The 18,540-nt window shown below is 37.6% G+C and overlaps 2 protein-coding genes across 7 annotated transcripts in view; one reads left to right on the forward strand and one right to left on the reverse strand.

Annotated features, from left to right (window-relative positions):
- RIF1 (replication timing regulatory factor 1) overlaps nucleotides 1–18,540 on the forward strand; it is a 96,854-nt gene that overhangs the window by 72,297 nt on the left and 6,017 nt on the right. For 2 of the 6 annotated variants that reach the window (XR_008677885.2, XR_008677888.2), the window contains 2 exons: nucleotides 730–866; nucleotides 12,697–16,976. The gene's annotated coding sequence lies outside the window, so the exon portion shown is untranslated. The remainder of the gene's footprint in view (nucleotides 1–729; nucleotides 867–12,696; nucleotides 16,977–18,540) is intronic. The other 4 variants (XR_008677886.2, XR_008677889.2, XR_008677887.2 and 1 more) reach the window with 2 other exon arrangements.
- Nucleotides 2,874–18,540, reverse strand: part of NEB (nebulin) — a 236,003-nt gene continuing 220,336 nt past the window's right edge. The window contains exons 166-179 of the mRNA XM_031008470.3: nucleotides 16,734–16,826; nucleotides 15,691–15,783; nucleotides 15,058–15,150; nucleotides 14,376–14,468; nucleotides 13,708–13,800; nucleotides 11,647–11,739; nucleotides 11,261–11,353; nucleotides 10,843–10,935; nucleotides 9,878–9,985; nucleotides 9,589–9,772; nucleotides 9,177–9,269; nucleotides 7,865–8,011; nucleotides 7,464–7,570; nucleotides 2,874–3,462 (exon numbers count right to left, since the gene is read on the reverse strand). Coding sequence (XP_030864330.3) covers nucleotides 3,289–3,462; nucleotides 7,464–7,570; nucleotides 7,865–8,011; nucleotides 9,177–9,269; nucleotides 9,589–9,772; nucleotides 9,878–9,985; nucleotides 10,843–10,935; nucleotides 11,261–11,353; nucleotides 11,647–11,739; nucleotides 13,708–13,800; nucleotides 14,376–14,468; nucleotides 15,058–15,150; nucleotides 15,691–15,783; nucleotides 16,734–16,826 — 1,557 coding nt within the window. The 3' untranslated portion in view covers nucleotides 2,874–3,288. The remainder of the gene's footprint in view (nucleotides 3,463–7,463; nucleotides 7,571–7,864; nucleotides 8,012–9,176; nucleotides 9,270–9,588; nucleotides 9,773–9,877; nucleotides 9,986–10,842; nucleotides 10,936–11,260; nucleotides 11,354–11,646; nucleotides 11,740–13,707; nucleotides 13,801–14,375; nucleotides 14,469–15,057; nucleotides 15,151–15,690; nucleotides 15,784–16,733; nucleotides 16,827–18,540) is intronic.

Here is an 18,540-nt window from a genome sequence, read left to right on the forward strand (position 1 = left end):
GGTTTCGTCAAATAAGGGCTGAGTAGATGCAGGCAAGCTTGGAGAGGCAGTCCACATGGTGTGGGCGAGGGCAGAGGTGGCACTGCCAGGCTAGTCACCAGATGAAGTAAATGCCTTACCCCAACGTGACCTTAACTTCCTCTGCAGAACCAAGCATGTTGATGGCAGCCGAAGAAAAGCTCCATAGTTTTAAGGAAAAAAACAACAACAACAATTAGGGTAAACAGTGATGTTGAAAGATACTGTATTAGTTTCCTAGGGCTGCTGTAACAGTACCACAAACCTAATAAGTTAAACAACTGAAATGTATTGTCTCAGTTTTGAATAGTAGAGGTCTGAGATACGGTATCAGCAGGGTTTGTTCCTTCTAAGGACTGTGTGGAAGTTACCTGTCCCATACCTCTCCCCAGCTAGCTTGGTGGTGTGCTGGCCGTTTTTGACAGGTAGAGGTATTTCCCCAATCTCCCATCTTCGTATGACTTTCTACCTATGTGCCTGTGTATTTGTCTAAATTTCCCTTTTATAAGGATAGCAAGGCCATTGGATTAGGGCCTCATCTGAATTAACAGCATCTGCAAGGATCCTATTTCCAAGGTCACATTCTGAGGCCTTGGGGGTTAGGACTTAACATGAATTTGGGGGTGGGAGGGTGGGACACAATACAGTTCATACATTTGAGTGAGATTTGATTGAGATGTAACCCGTAGACCTAATTTCTCCCTTTTATAGTTTCTTGAAGATGGCTCTTTGCAGCCTACGTGGTAGTGGAGATATATACAAAGGACTTCCCTAGTATCGTTGGACCAACAAGCACAAGCAGATGGCAGGAAGATTAGAACATTGGATATTGATTGCCAGTTTTTAAGGTGTGTTAATTTTCTTGTGATTAATGTTTTAAGAGTCCTTTATAAGATACACACTGAAAGGTGACTAATCTATAATGAGATTCAGTATAAGGAAGTTATAAGGTAATGAGAGGACTGCATCGGTTTGGTGGAGAGGAAACAGGGTTAACCATGAGTTGATAATTTTTGAGGCTAGTTGGTGGATGTAGGATTATTCTCTACTTTTATATATACAGTCATCCCTCAATATCCATGGGGTATTGGTTTCAGGACCACCCCCACCTTATGGATATTAAAATCCCTAGTGTAAAATGACCTAATATTAGCATATAACCTATGCACATTCTCCCATATACTTTAAATCAGGGTTCCCCAACCCACGGGCTGTGGAGTGGTACAGGTCCATGGCCTGTTAGGAAACAGGCTGTACAGCAGGAGGTCGAGTGGCCGGTGAGCAAGCATTACCACCTGAGCTCTGCCTCCTGTCAGCTCACTGGCCGCAGTAAATTCTTCATGAACTGCACATGTGAGGGATCTAGGTTTGTGCTCCTTATCAGAACCTAACACCTGATCTGAGGTGGAACAGTTTCGTTCCCCACTGTGTGGAAAAATTGTCTTCCACAAAACCGGTCCCTAGTGCCAAAAAGGCTGGGGACCTGTGCTTTAAATCATCTCTTGATTATAATACCTAATATAATGTAAATGTATGTAAATATGTTATACTGTATTGTTTAAGGACTAATCACAAGAAAAAAGTCTAGCTGTTCAGTACAGATGTGACCATCTATTTTTTTCTGAATATTTTTGATTCATGGTTGGTTGAATCTGTGGATGTGGAACTCAAGGATCTTGGAAAGCCAGCTGCATGTTGAACATTTTCCAGGCTTTAAAGAAAAATCTGTAAGAGACAAAAGTTCTGTTGTTCTTTGCAATAGCACCTGCAAAGTGTGCCTTGGCAAACCAATAAAGTAAATAGGAAATTTAAAACTAAACCAGCCAGGCCAGGTCCAGTGGCTCAGGCCTGTAATCCCAGCACTTTGGGAGGCTGAGGTGGTTGGATCACCTGAAGTCAGGAGTTCAAGACCAGTCTGGCCAATATGGCAAAACCCTGTCTCTACTAAAAATACAAACATTAGCCCAGAGTGGTGGCACACGCCTGTAGTCCCAGCTACTCAGGAGGCTGAGACACAAGAATCACTTGAACCCAGGAGGGAGAGGTTGCAGTGAGTAGAGATTGGGCCACTGCACTCCAGCCTGGGCAACAGAGGGAGACTGTCTCCAAACAAAAAAATGGCTCATTGTAATGGAGATAGCATATACTTTAGTATTCTAAAAGTTTGGGAGTTGGAAATCACAATAGGATTGTTGCCTACTTGCATTTTTATCCAGTTTAAGGCAAGATGGAAGACTTGGGAGCAGGAGAGTAGCACCATTTGGCACCATTTGGATGGTTAGGCATAATCTGCCTTTTCTTGGGTCTGTAAATTCCCTAAGGGCATCAACTGTCTCTTGTTCTTCACTTGAGCTTCAGCCTCTAACCCAGTGCCTGGCATAGAGGTGTACGTTGGTCATTCGCAAGTGAGTGCGCTCTCTTCACAAGAGCATTTTCTCCCTGTGAGTCTCAGACACATTAAGAAGCTTGAGGCAGCATTACTACGGCTGTAAAGTTACAGGGACTTACCTACCTTCTAGGAAGAACAGTCTGTAAACTTAAACATTAAGCCATTATGGTTGCTTCTCCTCCCTTTGCCTTTGCCACATGCTGCCATCCTACTGGATACAGATGGGAAAGATGCCCTTGAAGTTAGGATTGGAGTCCACAGATGTTCTTAAAACTGTAATAGAAGCTTGCTGAATGCAAGTATAGATAGAATTTTGAGAATGTCTACTCTTATGCATAACAGTACATTTTTTAAATTTAGATAATTTTTTAGTAATTTTATGTACAACTTGCTTCATTGAATTTTTATAGGTAGATATTAAAACCATTAAAAATAAATAATGCTCATTCCATCCACAGAGTTGCAGAATTAGAGGTTTTATTAGTTGCTGGTTTGTATTGATTATAAGTTTATAATTTCAGAACTGAATTAGAAATAATAAGCATTAGCAATCAGCAAGGAAAAGGTGAACATCTCTGCTATTTTTCCTTTAATGTGTTTGGCATGTTCAAAATCCCTGTTTTAGAAAAGAAATAATGTTAAAACATGTTTATAATGGAGAAAGACTCTAGGCACAGAAATAATATTGCAGAAGCTTTTAAAGTGTCTGTTCTGCAACTTATTTTAAAACTCAAAGGAGAAAGGATGGTACTACCATAAATCACATTGACACAGAAAAACCATAGGCAGCTTGAGAACTTAGGTAACAGTGGAGAGTCTAAACTGAAACATTGACTGCAGGATCTGTAAGTCCTGCAGACAAGTGTGATGCTTTGAAATGCCTAAATAGCTTCAACGTAGTTGGCTGGGAGCATTCCGGTCCTGCCAGTCCTCTGCACAGTGCCATACATCCAGCCTTCATCAATTGCTTGAACATTTATGATGGCATCTCCATCCTTGAAGGACACCTCATCTGCATCAGCCGCCATATAGTCATACATGGCACGGAAGATTTTCTATTCGTGGGGATGGAAAAAGGGGAAATATTATATGTTGGATTTGCAACAGTTAACACACATCTATTTGTAAGATCTCTCATGACTGACTCCACAAACTTAAGTTGAACAAAAGAGAATGTGCAACCATCAACAAAGTAAAAGGAACCCACAAAATAGGAAATACTTGCAAGTCATGTATCTGATAGGCAATTAATATCCAGAACATATGACGCACTCCTACAATTCAATGCCTTCCCCCACCAAAAGAGGCAAAGGATATGAATAGACATTTCTCCAAAAAAGATAGACAAATAGCCAAAAAGCACACAAAAGGATGCTTAAAATTAGTCATCTTGAAAATGCAAATTATTAAAACCACAATGAGATACCCCTTCACACATGCCAGAATGGTGATGATAAAAAAGACAGACAATAACAGACATTAGAAAGGATGTGGAGAAATTGGGTCCTTCATAAACCACTGGTGGAAGTGGAAAAGAGTGCAGCCACCTTGGAAAAGAATTTGGCAGTTATCACATGTTAAATACAGCATTACCCTATGGCCCAGCAAATTCCACTCCTAGGTGTATACCCAAGAAGAATGAAGACATAGGTCTGCACAATAATTTGTACATCCATGTCCATAGCAGCATTACTCATAATAGCCAAAAAGTGGAAACAACTTAAATGCCCACCAACTGATGAATGCATAAGCAAGATGTGGTATATCCATACAGATCTATTATTGGGTAGTAACAAGAATGAAGTACTAACACATGATACAACATGGATGAACTTCAAAAGTAAAGGAAGCCATGCACCAAAGTCAGTATACTGTATGGTTTTATTTATATGAAATGTCTCAGGTAGCCAAATAATATAGTGACAGGAAATGGATACCTAGGATTGGATGGAGCAGAAAGGGGATGGAGAATGAATGCCAATGGGCACCAGCATTTGTTTGTTTGTTTTAATTCACCAGAAGAGTTTTGAATACACAGTTTTTTTTTATGGTGATGAAAGTATTCTAAAATTAGATTATGGAGATGGTTGGGAAAAAAAGCTTAAAATCATTGTACACTTTAAAATATGAACTTCATACTAAGTTATATATGCATGAAATTGTGTGTGTGTACACATGTGCGTGTGTGTGTACTGACAGAAAAGACAGAATATGCTGTTAATTTTATTTATGGCCTTTTTCTACCTTTCGAAGAGGTCAGTCTTGTATTTTAGAGAAGAATTTGAAAACCCGTAGCACTATTGCATGTCATCTTTCACTCTGGGAATTTGGGAGCATACGAGTAGTAAAAGTTTCTCAAAGCTATCCTCCACAGTGTTAAAATTGTAATAATTTGGAGGTATATAATAAGTGATAATATCAAAAGTTTCTTCTTAGGAGCAGCCACTGGTTAGTAGTTTTGGATGTAACCTATATGGTTTTTTCTTGCATTTTGAAATTCACATGCATATATTCAAATTCACAAATAGATTTCCTTTCCCCTTTGCATAAGTGGAACATTACTATAAATAATTTGTTCTTTCCATTTAATATAGCTTGGAAGTCTTTCCATGTAAATATAGCTGTATCTTACCCTTTTTGACTGCTGCAGAGAATTTCACATTTTAATAATATCATGAATTATTCAGCCATTTTCATTTTTCTGGACATTTAGTTGTCACCATTTTTTTTTACACTATAATGAGCATCCTACCGTTTATCTTTGGGCAAATAATTTCTGAAGAAAAAGCTTTTGAAGGTAAAAGTTTTAGGTCAAATGGCATGTGTGTTTAAACTTATACATATATATATATATATGTATAAAATAATTTTACAAATAGAGATGGGGTTTTGCCTTGTTGCATAGGCTGGTCTTAAACTCCTGGACTCAAGCAGTCCTCCCACCTCCTAAAGTGCTGGGATTACAGGTGTGAGCCACTATTCCTGACCTAATTTTTTAAGTTTTCTGTTAAAATGTTCGAATATGATACAATATGATATTTGATTCAGTTTGATACTTTGTATTATGTACTTTATCTTATTTTTATATTCCTGGTTACTAGCACTTTTATTTTTATATTCCTGGTTACTAGTCATGGTGAACACCTTTTTCTGTTGGCCATTTATATTTATTTTGCCATAAATTATCTATTCTTAGTCTTCCAAGTCCTATTTTGAGGGCGAGGGGAATAATTTATCAGTGAAATTTTAGAGTTCTTTATTCTTTTTCAATATTAATATTTTTGTTATGTATGCTGTAAATGTTTTCTCCCAGTCTGACATGTTTGTATTTATTTGTTATAGAAACATTTAAAATTTTATGATCAAATTGGCCAGACTCTTATACTTCTAGATTTTGGAATTTGCCTGGGAAGGCTTTCCCCTTTATATTTTAAAATAATTGTGGCCGGGCTGAGTGGCTGATGCCTGTAATCCCAGCATTTTAGGAGGCCAAAGCAGGCAGAGGGTTTGAGCCCAGGGGTTTGAGACCAGCCTGGGCAACATAGTGAGCCTCTACCAAAAAAAAAAAAAAATTAGCCTAGAATGGCATATACACCTGTAGTCCTAGCTATTCTGGTGGCTGAGGCTGGTGGATTGCTTGAGTCCATGAAGTCGAGACTGCAGCGAGCTGTGATCATGCCACCACACTGCAGCCTGGGTGATAGAGTGAGACCCTGTCTCTAAAAAAAAAAAAAAAAGTATTCTCTATTATTCTTTGTACTTCTACAGTTTTGTATTTTACATCTAAATCTTTGGTACAGCTACAGTTTATGCTTTGAGATGGGTATCTAATTTTATTATTTTACTAAATAGATAACTGGTTACCTCAGATCATATAATTAAATAACTTACCCCTTTCTTGCTGATTTATAATTCTTTTAGGGTCTGTTTCTGGACTTCATCTATTTTTGTATCTATTGCCATGCTAAATCGATATTTTGTATCTATTGCCATGCTAAATCCATATTTAATTTTAATAGCTTTATGGTATGTTTTGTTCTTTTTTAGTTGAGTCCTTAAGTATTATCATTTTCAAATTTTACTTGATTATCCTTGCATCTTTTTCAAATTTTAGGGTTAGCACAGTTTCTTTAAATGCTATTGGGATTTATATTGGAATTGAATGCATTGGTTTATTTCAGGGAAAATTAGAACTTTACAGTATTCCCTTCCTTAAATATAATAGGTCTAACACTTATTTAGACCTTCTTGTATGTCATTTAATAAAGACAGTTGTCTTCATACAAAGATTGTTCATATCAATCCTAAAGTATTAGGCTTTTGAGGATATTATGAATGAGATCCAGGGTTTTAAACTAAGAGTTGTGAAGTAGTCTGGTGAACTGTGAAGATGATTTGGCTTACCATTTCTATATATATTAATAGGGGAGATCTAAGATAAGGCATGTATATATGTGGGCACATTGCATACATCTATACATTCTTGTTTTTTGAGACAGGGTCTCCCTCTGTCATCCAGGCTGGAGTACAGTGGTGCAGTTATGGCTCACTGCAACCTCAAATTTCCAGGCTCAAGCAATCCTCCCACCTCAACTTCCTCAGTAGCTGGGGCTATAGATGCACCACCACACCTGGCTAATTTTTTGGTTTTTAGTAGAGATGAAGTCTCACTATGTTGCCTAGGCTGGTCTCAAACTCCTGAGCTCAAGCAATCCTCCTGCATCAGCATCCCAAAGTGCTGGCATTATAGGCATGATTCACTATGCCCAGCAAATGTTTAAGATAGTAGGTGAGACCAATGAGCCAAAACTGATGCTTTGCTCTAGGTTTGGGTTTTTTTTTTTTTTTTTAAGTTATTGAATAATGCTTTTCATTAATTTGAGTTTGATAATGAAAGTTTTCTGATATCATTAATATGAAACATGGAATAAAAGAGCATTATATAAAATAGAAGGTTTGGTTAAAAAAAAAACCCGTAATACCTAATACTTATAATCATGTTTGCACATATCAAAAATTAAGAATAATTTATTTAAGTGAGTTGTTATTCACTTACTCCAGCAGTAGATGGATGAGATGGGATGGAAGATACCGTTGTCTGTTGGGTAGCAACTGAAGATGATCGTTGTTGTGGGAGCTCTGTGGTTTTTGCATGTTTGTAAGCTGAAAAAAAGGGGGCAAATTCTTTATAAGAAGAAAAATGGCTAGGTATCCTTTAATCTGTGTTTAGCAGCTGAGTGATGTCTTTTCCCCCCAACTTAGAATGATTTCCAAAAAGAGAAATCAAAGAAAATGAAACATCTAACTTCATGCAGCCCTCCACAATTCTAGTCTTTTCTCATTAAAGGAAAGGATGAAAAATGTTTAAATTTGTTTTTGTACTCAAAGCATCTCTTATAGTAACCATCAATGAGCTGGCCGGGTGGGACTGCCAAAATCAGCGCCAGGCACTTGTACCTGTTGAGACTGCAAAGACACCCCCGTCGCTGTAAGTCGAAAGGTGGTGGTCTGGTGCTTCTGAATGCTCAGACTTCTCCTCACCCCCACTGATGCTCAGTGCACTGGCAGATCGTGACTGCTCCCGGCTCCGGCGCTGAGCTTGGACTGGGAGAGATGCAGTTGGGGGAGATGTAGCAAACATGAAATTTCTATGGTAGTAATGCCTAACAGTGATTGAATCTCAGTTATTGTTATCTTTGCCAAGCATGGTTTTAAGTACTTTCCCATGGGTCAAACCCTCACAGTTATTCTGATGTAGGTTTGTCTTTCTTATTTTTACAGATGAGAGCTTAAGTACATGACCAAAGGTCATGGAACAGTTAAGTTGTACAGCCAGGTTTCAAATCCAAGAGTCTATTTGTAACATCTCCCCTCCACCCTGCCGATTTTCCTGGCTCACCAAAATGAATAAATAGTAATATTCACATTCAGACTCCATCTTTAACTTCTCCAGAAAGTCCTCCCTAACTGCAAATCAACTTAGAGTCTTTCTCTGTTCCCAAAATACCATGGGCAGACCTTTAAAATTGCACATGTCAGAATGCAACCATGGATTTACTTCTGTGTCTTCATCAGAAAACTGGAGTATAAATCCTTTGAGGACTGTCTCTACATAATATCCTTTTTTTTTTTTTTTTTTTTTTTTTTTGAGATTGGGTCTCTGTTGCTCAGGCTGAAGGGCAGTGGTACAATCACGGCTCACTGCAGCTTCAACCTTCTAGGCTCAAGCTATCCTCCCACCTCAGCCCCCTGAACAGCTGGTACTACAGGTGTACAACACCACTCGTGGCTAATTTTTTTTTACTGTTTGTAGAAAAGGGGTCTCATTCTCTTTTCCAGGCTAGTATTCTGCTTTTTAACATGAAAAGAAGGAATGAAGTTGTGCAGCCTGCTTTGTGTAGTGAATAAACTTCCTTGATGCAGTAGAGCTCAGGAAGTTCCTACAGGTCAAATCCTTTCTCTTCCCTTTGCCTATGTATTTTCATTATTTCTCCAATAGAATTACTACTGTTTTTTCTTTGGAAAAAAAATTAGAAATGATAATAATGGGAGACATGCACTGAGGCAGTGAAACAAAATTTTTTCTAACTTGAACTTATCTAGAAAGTAAGTTTTGCTCACTAGTTAACAAGGTATTTTTATGCCAAATGGGCAGCTCAGAAAATGGAAAACTCTGGAGGGAAGAAACTTCAGAACCCAAATGAAAGTCACTGACTCTAGTGTACTAAATGGTGATGTTTATGTTGTAAGCCTTTTTCAGCTAACACACCATTAATCATGTGTAAGCTTCGGGACTGGATGTTGTCTTCTGCTGGATCATAGTCAAAAACCGAACCAGGATTAGTACGCCAGACACGTAAACCTGAAAGGGAAACCAGTGATCAGAACAAGTGTTCTTGGAGTTTTCCAATAACTTGAAAACCAAGGCATGAATTTTAACAACCACCAAAGGATTGAATCACACTTATTCTAGCTTAGGTTCTGGGTCATGTCTTTTCCTCAGAGGAGAACAAAGATAAGGTAGAAATCAGCTTTGTAAACTGAGATAATAGGAGCTTTCTTGTACCCCTAAAAAAACAGATTGAAGTCCTTTGTGTTTTGACTTGATGTAGATAATGCTACTTTTGTTGTTCTACCCCCTCACTTAAAGTTAATCCCCCCCCCAACCCAGGCTCAGTTACCTGTAATAGTCTCCTGATCTTGGTCATTCCGTTTTTGTTCCATTTCTACCACTTTCCTCTGAATACCTCGGTAGTTAATGTCACTGAAGTCCTGCATGTTCTTCTTTACTCGTTCAGTGATAGGATCTGTCACCACTGGTGTGAAGCAACCCTTGTGTTTCTCAAAGTCTTCATGATATTTCACCTGAAATGTCATGAATTTGCTTTATGAAAATATGATGGTGTGACTATATCCCTTTTTACACATTCTGACAGGCAGCCAGCCAATCCTAAAGAATTCCTGACTCACCGTTGAGATGTGCCGTTGGGTCTCCCTCACCCGTCTCATCTCGGGGGTATCCAATACATAGGCAGCTTTGCCTTGTATTTGTTTCCGGAAACTATCAGAATAAAGAACCTGATGGAGGAGAGACCATGAATGAGTGGTGCTGTCCTAAATCTGAAACCTCAAAGCCTTTTTCCAGCAGATAGAGATGGATAGGAGCTGGTGAGGGACGCTTGGGTCAACTGAAGGGGCCCAGTGAGACACATGACCAACTTTGGAACAGGCTAATCTGGGGACCAGAAGGGCCCGCCAGCGGAAGAGAAAGGACTTGTTTTGACTTCGAAAATGAAACTCATTTTCAAAGAAGGGGCACGGTATAATTTTGAAAAGAAAAAGTGACCTCTTGAAATTTGCTAGGAATTACAGCATCAACATATTCGATGGTATTTGGCTCTAAATCTGATATTGAAGGGAATTTGAAAGAACTGTCCTTTAAAACAAGTGATTATTTTCCTTAGGTTATGTCCAGACTTCATAAACCAGTATGCTAATACAGAAATCAAAGTCCTCCAGACACTAAAACCCCAAAATATATCCAAAGAAGGCATCCATTTCAGAGTATTACCCATGTCATAAAGTATCTTAAAACTAAAGGAGAGCAGAAGATTGAGGATGTTAGGAAGTAAATTTGTTATAGTTGGTTATGTAGAACTACCTCAAAGTATAGGGGAAGGAAAACATTGGCAATTAACTTGTTTAGTATGATGGTTTGGAATGTAAAAGCACAGTTAATGTCTATTTTAGTGTAAAATTTCAGTTGAATAAGTGCAAATTTTTATGGTGTTAAAACGTTACTTTCCAAGATGTTGCATTTTTCTCTTTTAAAATTTTAGTGTGTTTTTCAGTTGAATGAGAAAGGCGTGTTTTTATGATGTTAAAATGTTATTTTCCAAGTTGTTGCACTATTTCTTTTTAGTCCTAGAAAATACCGAGCTAATGTTTTCTTGGTTGCGCTTAGCTCTCTCCATCTCTGGAGTAACAGGTGTCGGAGTTGCTTTTCTCATGTTCTCTTTGTACAATACCTAGGGAAGCCAAAAGAGCATCTAGGCATCAGACAGCAGAAAACCAGGTCTGAAAATCATCACTTAGCTGGTGTTATGGCTCATGTTATGGCTCAGTTATATCACACTGAAGGTAAAGCTATTAAAATGTTATGGTAGGAAGCAAAAGTTTAAGAAAGAAGTAAAATCACTGTGACCTCGTGGGGTTGGTTTGTTGTTTTTAAGTGGACAAGGAAGAATAAAGATACACAAAAGTTTTGGGAAAACTGTAAGATAAATTAGTGGTACAACCATGTTTGCCAGGGCTGTTAAGATTTTAAGGATTTATTTTTCCTTTCTAAAATACCGAGCTAAAGTTTTCTTGATTGCGTTTCACTCTTTCCATCTCAGGAGTAAAGGGTGTGGGGGTTGCTTTCCCCAGGTTCTCTTTGTATAACACCTGTGAGATACAAAGTCATGCCCGAAAGTCACTACGAGGTAATAATCACTATTAATTATATTGCAAGTTGGGGGGAAACGCTATGTTTAATCTATTACTATTAGTGAGAACACCTCTCAAGAAGAAAGCTTAAAAATAGTTAATGGCTACAGTAAATGTAGTGTGATATTTAGAGCAGATGGAAATGTAACTGGCATTTTGTTTGTTTTTAACCTCGGACAGGGTTAGGAGCAGGCCAAACTGCAAGAGTTATTTTGCAAAATTAAAAGCACTTTTGTTTCTCAAGACAATACCGAGCTAATGTTTTCTTGATTGCGTTTGACTCTCTGCATCTCAGGAGTGACAGGGGTTGGGGTGGCTTTCCCCACATTTTCTTTGTACAAAACCTATGGGAATCCAATGGGTCCAAAAAGCCAAAAAGAAAAAGAGTTAACAGTTACCAAAAAAGGAAATGGTACAGATAACTTTTGATTATCTTTAGGGCCCCAAACCATTTGGGCAATTAGGTTAGATGGAAAGTAGTATGTTTCCTAAGGAAGTTAAGTGTAGTTACAGCAAGACACAACCAGGATAGGCACCTGCCCTGAAACCCTTGATGACTGCAAGAGAGACCTGTGGTGTTCCTCAAAAGGATGAGAAACCACCATCATTTTACCGCTAGTCTCTCAATGTCAAGCCCCTGAGAGATGATCTAAACAGGAGTTACAGGCATGAGCTTCAATCACACTGAGAAGGTTGAGGCTGCTCCTAATACATCAGCTGTTTTTTTTTTTGTTTTGTTTTGTTTTTGAGACAGAGTCTTGCTCTCTCACCCAGGCTGGAGTGCAATGGCACGATCCCTGCTCACTGCAACCTCCGCCTCCCGGGTTCAAGTGATTCTTCTGCCTCAGCCTCCTGAGTAGCTGGGATTACAGGCATGCACCACCATGCCCGGCTAATTTTTGTATTTTTTAGTAGAGACGGGGTTTCACTATGTTGGTCGTGCTGGTCTTGAACTGCTGACCTTGTGATCCGCCCACCTTGGCCTCCCAAAGTGCTGGGATTACAGGCGTGAGCCACCACACCTGGCCCACAGCAGCTGTTTTTTTACTGGACTGTTTTGCAGCACTTAAACTCTCATAGACGTATCAGTAAAACTGTAGGGGGTTTCCCCTACCCTCTTTTTCTTTGCTATCCTCTATGCTCTGCCTCTTGCTTTAGTTTAGTTTCATACAACATCCAGCTTATCATTAAGGAATAAGGTTTTTGGCTCTTATATCACTATCAATCATGGCAAATCAGTGGAAAATGAGAAACATAGTAACACATCGTGATAAATCCTCAACCTCGGTATCTCCCCTCAGTGTCATTCTTGGAAACGTGGGAGATTTAGGAAATGACGTTGAAGAGGAAGAATTCTGTTGAAATAGTGATTCTCAACGTGGGGTCCTTGGACAGCAAGGTCAGTAATGAGAACTTGTTAAAAATGCAAATTCTCTGGCCCCCTCTATAACAGACCTACAGAATGAGAAACTAGAGCAGGACCCAGCAATCTGGCTTCACAAACCCTGCACGTTATTCTGATGCGTGCTAATGTCTTAGAAGCACTGTACTCAAGTACTGGAGAAACCTACAGACAGTGGAAATGTGGACACCACAAGGTTGTTTGCTACTGAAAGCTGAAGTCCCCCTGCAAACCTCAATCCCCAGGTAATTTACAACCATATATAATGTCACAGAGCACAAGCTTACAGGAAATGGTTTACTAAAGTTTGCAGTTAAAGACTACGGTAAAACTAAAGAACAACAACAAAAAAAAACGAAAACTGGTAAAACAAAAAGCCATTCTGGTGACACTTTCATTTTTAAGTAAATTGATGATAAATTGCCAAAACTACTATTGGATCATAATTTATATCATTATTCTTGAAGGAGGGGATCAGGGATTATTTTTCCCAAGGTCTCTTTGTCCAAATCTGACAGGGTAAATTAGAACCTGAAGTCATTGACACAAAAACACAACAAAATCATATTTAAGAAAGAGCCCCATTGGACCTACTCTACCACCCCACACGTACCCGTCCTAAATTTCAAGCATGTCTAAAACAAAGAGACCTTGGGGGTAGTGGATAGAGAGTAAGTTTGGAAAGAGAGAAGCAAAAGGATGTTTTATAGGAAAATCTGTTACTTCTTGATATTAGAACTTTATGGATTAAAGCAACCTTGTTATTATGGGGTTAGGCTAGAAGTAGCCCAAAGGAAAAAAGGGTAAATTTGCTAAAGAAATTCACAAAATTTAAGTTGTCTTTAAAAAGTAGGATTAATACGTATTATTTTAAATCAGTAAGTAGTTTTTTTCTTTTCTCGCCAAGTACCGAGCTAATATTTTCTTGATTGTGTTTGACTCTCTCCATCTCGGGAGTGACAGGTAAAGGAGTTCCCTTGCCCATGTTTTCTTTATATAACACCTGTGCGATGAGAAAGCAACCAGAAAAACAACCATGAGTAACATTTCATTTGTTGAGAGGTTTTAAGGGTAAGGTCAACTTCCTTGTTAAGAAAACACAGTCGTCCAAGGAGCCAGAAGTTATATGCTGACAAAATGCCACCAACTACTTTAGTGGAAGCTGTTGTTGGTATGGGGAATCTGCACCCTCTAGAGAAGCAGGGACCTCAGCTGCTGGGGAAAGGCTGTCAGAGTTATCCATGTTATTTTTTTTCATTTTTGTGAGTATGGTGCCTCCTAAACAATCATATGAGGATTTGAGACTGTTAGAACTCAGTGTTGTTATCCACACAAACGGAAAAACTCATTTTTAAAAAATGATTGAAAACATCAGATGAAATAAAAAATCGAAATTAACTGTATTATGGAAATGGTGTTAGGCTAGAAGTAGCCCAGAGGAAAAAAGGATAAATTTGCTAAAGAAAGAAGAAGTTCACAAAATTTGTCTTTAGAAAATAGGATTAATATGTATTATTTTAAATCATGAAATAGTTTTTAAAATCAGTAAGTAGTTTTTTTCTTTTCTTGCCCAAGTACCGAGCTAATATTTTCTTGATTGTGTTTGACTCTCTCCATCTCAGGAGTGACAGGTAGAGGGGTTCCTTTGCCCATGTTTTCTTTGTATAACACCTGTGCAATAAGAAAGCAACCAGAAAAACAACCATGAGTAACATTTCATTTGTTGAAAGGTTTTAAGGGTAAGGTCAGCTTCCTTGTTAAGAAAAAACACAGTTGTCCAAGGAGCCAGAAGTTATATGCTGACAAAATGCCACCGACTACTTTAGTGGAAGCTGTTGTTGGGATGGGGAATCTGCACCCTCTAGAGAAGCAGGGACCTCAGCTGCTGGGGAAAGGCTGTCAGAGTTATCCATGTTATTTTTTTTTTCCTTTTTTGTGAGTACCATGCCTCCTAAACAATTATATGAGGATTTGAGACAGTTAGAACTCAGTGGTGTTATCCACACAAACGGAAAAACTCATTATTTTAAAAAAAAGATTGAAAATACCAGATGAAATAAAAAATTGAAATTAACTGTATTATAGAAATGGGAATGGTGTTAGGCTAGAAGTAGCCCAAAGGAAAAAAGGATAAATTTGCTAAAGAAATTCACAAAATTTAAGTTGTCTTTAAAAAGTAGGATTAATACGTATTATTTTAAATCATGAAAGTTTTCAAAATCATTAAATAAGTAGTTTTTTTCTTTTCTTGCCCAAGTACCGAGCTAATATTTTCTTGATTGTGTTTGACTCTTTCCATCTCAGGAGTGACAGGTAAAGGGGTTCCCTTGCCCATGTTTTCTTTGTATAACACCTGTGCAATAAGAAAGCATCCAGAAAAACAACCATGAGTAACATTTCATTTCTTGGGACGTTTTAAGGATGAGGAAAAAACACAGTCATCCAAGGAGCCAGAAGTTATATGCTGACAAAATGCCACCGACTACTTTAGTGGAAGCTGTTGTTGGGATAGGGAATCTGCACCCTCTAGAGAAGCAGGGACCTCAGCTGCTGAGGAAGGGCTGTCAGAGTTATCCATGTTATTTTTTTTCATTTTTGTGAGTACGGTGCCTCCTAAACAATCAATCACATGAGGATTTGAGACTGTTAGAACTCGGTGTTGTTATCCACACAAATGGAAACATTCATTATTTTTAAAACATGTTTGTAAATATCAGATGAAGTAAAAAACTGACATTAACTGTATTATAGAAATGGGAAAGTATATCCTTTTGTAATATAAGATATATTAGAAGCAAAGAAGGGAAATGGGCTTAAAACAAAAATAAATAAATGTAAAGATCAGTTTAATTCTGAAGTTAAGTGGCATTTTTCCCCTTTCTTTCCAAAATACCGAGCTAAGGTTTTCTTGATTGTGTTTGACTCTCTGCATCTCAGGAGTGATGGGGATTGGAATTCCTGTCCCCAGGTTTTCTTTGTATAGCACCTGTATGATGAGAAAGCATCCAGAACAAAAAAGCAATCAGTCATTTTTACCCCTGCTTTGGAGCAGTTGGGAGTGGGAAGGGAGGGAGGAAGAGAGTAAGTTAGAGGAAGAGAAATACCAGAAGCTTTTAGACTCAACCTGTTTGTTTGAGCCTAAAGACATCTTCAAAAGCAAAGGAATGCAGGAAAGAGCAGCAAAAACTAAGAAATAGGAAAAGAAAGGTTGTTATTTTCATTGTTTGAACTAATCTCTGCAGCACTGAGCAACTGTGAAAGAGCAATTAGTCTTTTCCCACCTTGTTACAAGGAGGGAAAAAAAGTAGAAACAGACAAGAAACCAAGGAAGTTACTTTTGATTTGAAAATGCTATTAATCACATAGGGATATTTGGGTTTTACAAACATTGTGTATATGGAGACACATACACACAACTCTTCTTTTGTTCACTTTCAAAAGAAGTCAAAGTATTTAATTTTTAGTTTGGGTGAACGTATTGAGAACAACGATGTTTAAGGCAAATGGAGAGCAATGATAAGGTGCTAAAAAAAAAAAAGAAACTTCAAAATGTCTGTACAAATAACAGTAGAGATAGAAAAGGTTAGAATAAGAAACGAGGCTAATAGTCAGATGTTTGCAAAATACATTTGTTTAAGCTTTAGGTTCAGATCAAATTTGCCAAAGCAGTATAAATGTGGATGCTTAGACACTGAGAATGTTACATTTGTAAAAGCAGGAATATAATACTGAACACTTTTTTTATTAAGTTAAATGATTATATTAATGTTTTACCAAAATGGGGAAAACTGATTCATAGGAAATGGCAGCATTAAGTTGGGAAAAAGACAGGTCAAATTTTTTATTGGGATGAGTTGATTAGATTTTTAAAATCTAGCCATTAATCTTTTTAAATTTTTTTTTAAATAATTAAAGGGATTTTTTATTTTTAAATACCGAACTAAAGTTTTCTTGATTGTGTTTGACTCTCTCCATCTCTGGAGTGATGGGGATTGGAATCCCTTTTCCAACGTTTTCTTTATACAACACCTGTATGACACAAGAAAGCATCCAGAAAAAACAAGAGCAGTCAAAACAGCCCTTTCATCTACCTTGTGGGGAACCTGGTATAAAACTACAGACATCAGACAGAAAAGACAGATTCAACAAGTCAACCTCTCTGTTCAGGCACAGATCTGGGTGAGAACATGTTTTGTATTTCCTTAGTGAAATATCAGTGTATTTGATATTCATCTTTTTATTGTAACTTGAATATAAATATTTATTTCCTGTGCCAGGAATTAAGGAAAAAAATACAAATAATTTCCTAAGACCACTAAAATACTCAGTGTACAATAGAAAAATTGCTTAAGTTAGATTAGCAAGTATTTATTTTCTCTACAAAAAGCGTTTGTCTTACGGTCTAACAAATATTTAACAGGCCAAATCTATGCAATATGGCAATTTGGTCTTTGTCATTAAGTTCAAGTTGTTGTAGAGATGGTCAAGTATAAAGGTTCAATATGTGGCATTGTCTGTTTTCCACAGTATCTAATAGGCTTATGCACCACTGGGCAATTTTGCCTAAATGCAATCTGTGTAAAAATTAACACAAATGGTTACTTTAAAAAAAGTCCAGGATCATCAGGATCATTAAGGTTTCAAATAGATACAAATAATAATATACTTACTGTAGTATAGAAGAAAATAATTAGAAAATAATTTTGAAAATTGTTGCAAGCCTTTCAATAAAAGGAATAATAATTACAACCCACAGGGAAAACAATGAGTATAACATTCCAAAAGACATATTAACATTGAAAATTTAACAAAATTGAAGGATTGTTAGTGAATAGTAATTAAAAAACAAAACAGAACAAAAAGACAGTGGGACCAAAGAAAGTTACTGATCTAATTATGTCAAAGAATCAAACTTAGAATATATTTAAACTGACAATTAAAAATACTTTGGATTAATTCCCACTCCCCAGAAAAAAATCCATCTAAATTTTCCTAATGACATTTGATTCTCCATCACAGGTATAAGTGAACCTAAGGTCTTGATATAGAAGCTTCAGAGTTGTATATAATACACAAATAATTTGTGTGATAGAGTTTTTCAGCAACAATATTAATAAAAGAGAAGATAACATTAAATATAAGCTCATGATCTGATTTGTATATTAAAAAAAATCAGAAGGCCTGGATTTCTATTCATGAAATGGCTTGTTTTGAATAAGTATCAAAATAAGATTTCTTTCTTCCTTTTTTTTTTTTTTTGAAACAGGGTCTCACTCCTGTTGCCTAGGCTGGAGTACAGTGGCATGATCACGGCTCACTGCAGCCTTGACTTCCTAGGGTTCAGATGAACCTCCCACCTCAGCCTCCCAAGTAGCTGAGACTACAGGCACGTGTCACCACGCTTGGCTAATTTTTTCTATTTTTAGCAGAGATGGAATTTCACCATGTTGGCTAGGCTGGTCTCGACCTCCTGGGCTCAAGTGATCTGCCTGCCTCGGCCTCCCAAAGTGCTGAGATGACAGGTGTGAGCCACCGCGCCTGGCCCCAAGTAAGATTTCTTTTGGTTTCAATATGGAGCAATTTTCTTTCTTGGTGCTATTGTTTATCTGAATAGGGTCTATGTTAAGATGATCCCTGTTCCTAAGGAAGAGCCACCATTTCTATATGTGGCTTCAAGTCCAGTGTCTTTTCTTGCATCTCTAACCCAGAAACATCAGATAAAAAGAGTTCCAAGTAAATAAGA

Source organism: Gorilla gorilla, chromosome 11, assembly GCF_029281585.2.
Source record: "Gorilla gorilla gorilla isolate KB3781 chromosome 11, NHGRI_mGorGor1-v2.1_pri, whole genome shotgun sequence".
NCBI classification, from domain to species: domain Eukaryota; kingdom Metazoa; phylum Chordata; class Mammalia; order Primates; family Hominidae; genus Gorilla; species Gorilla gorilla.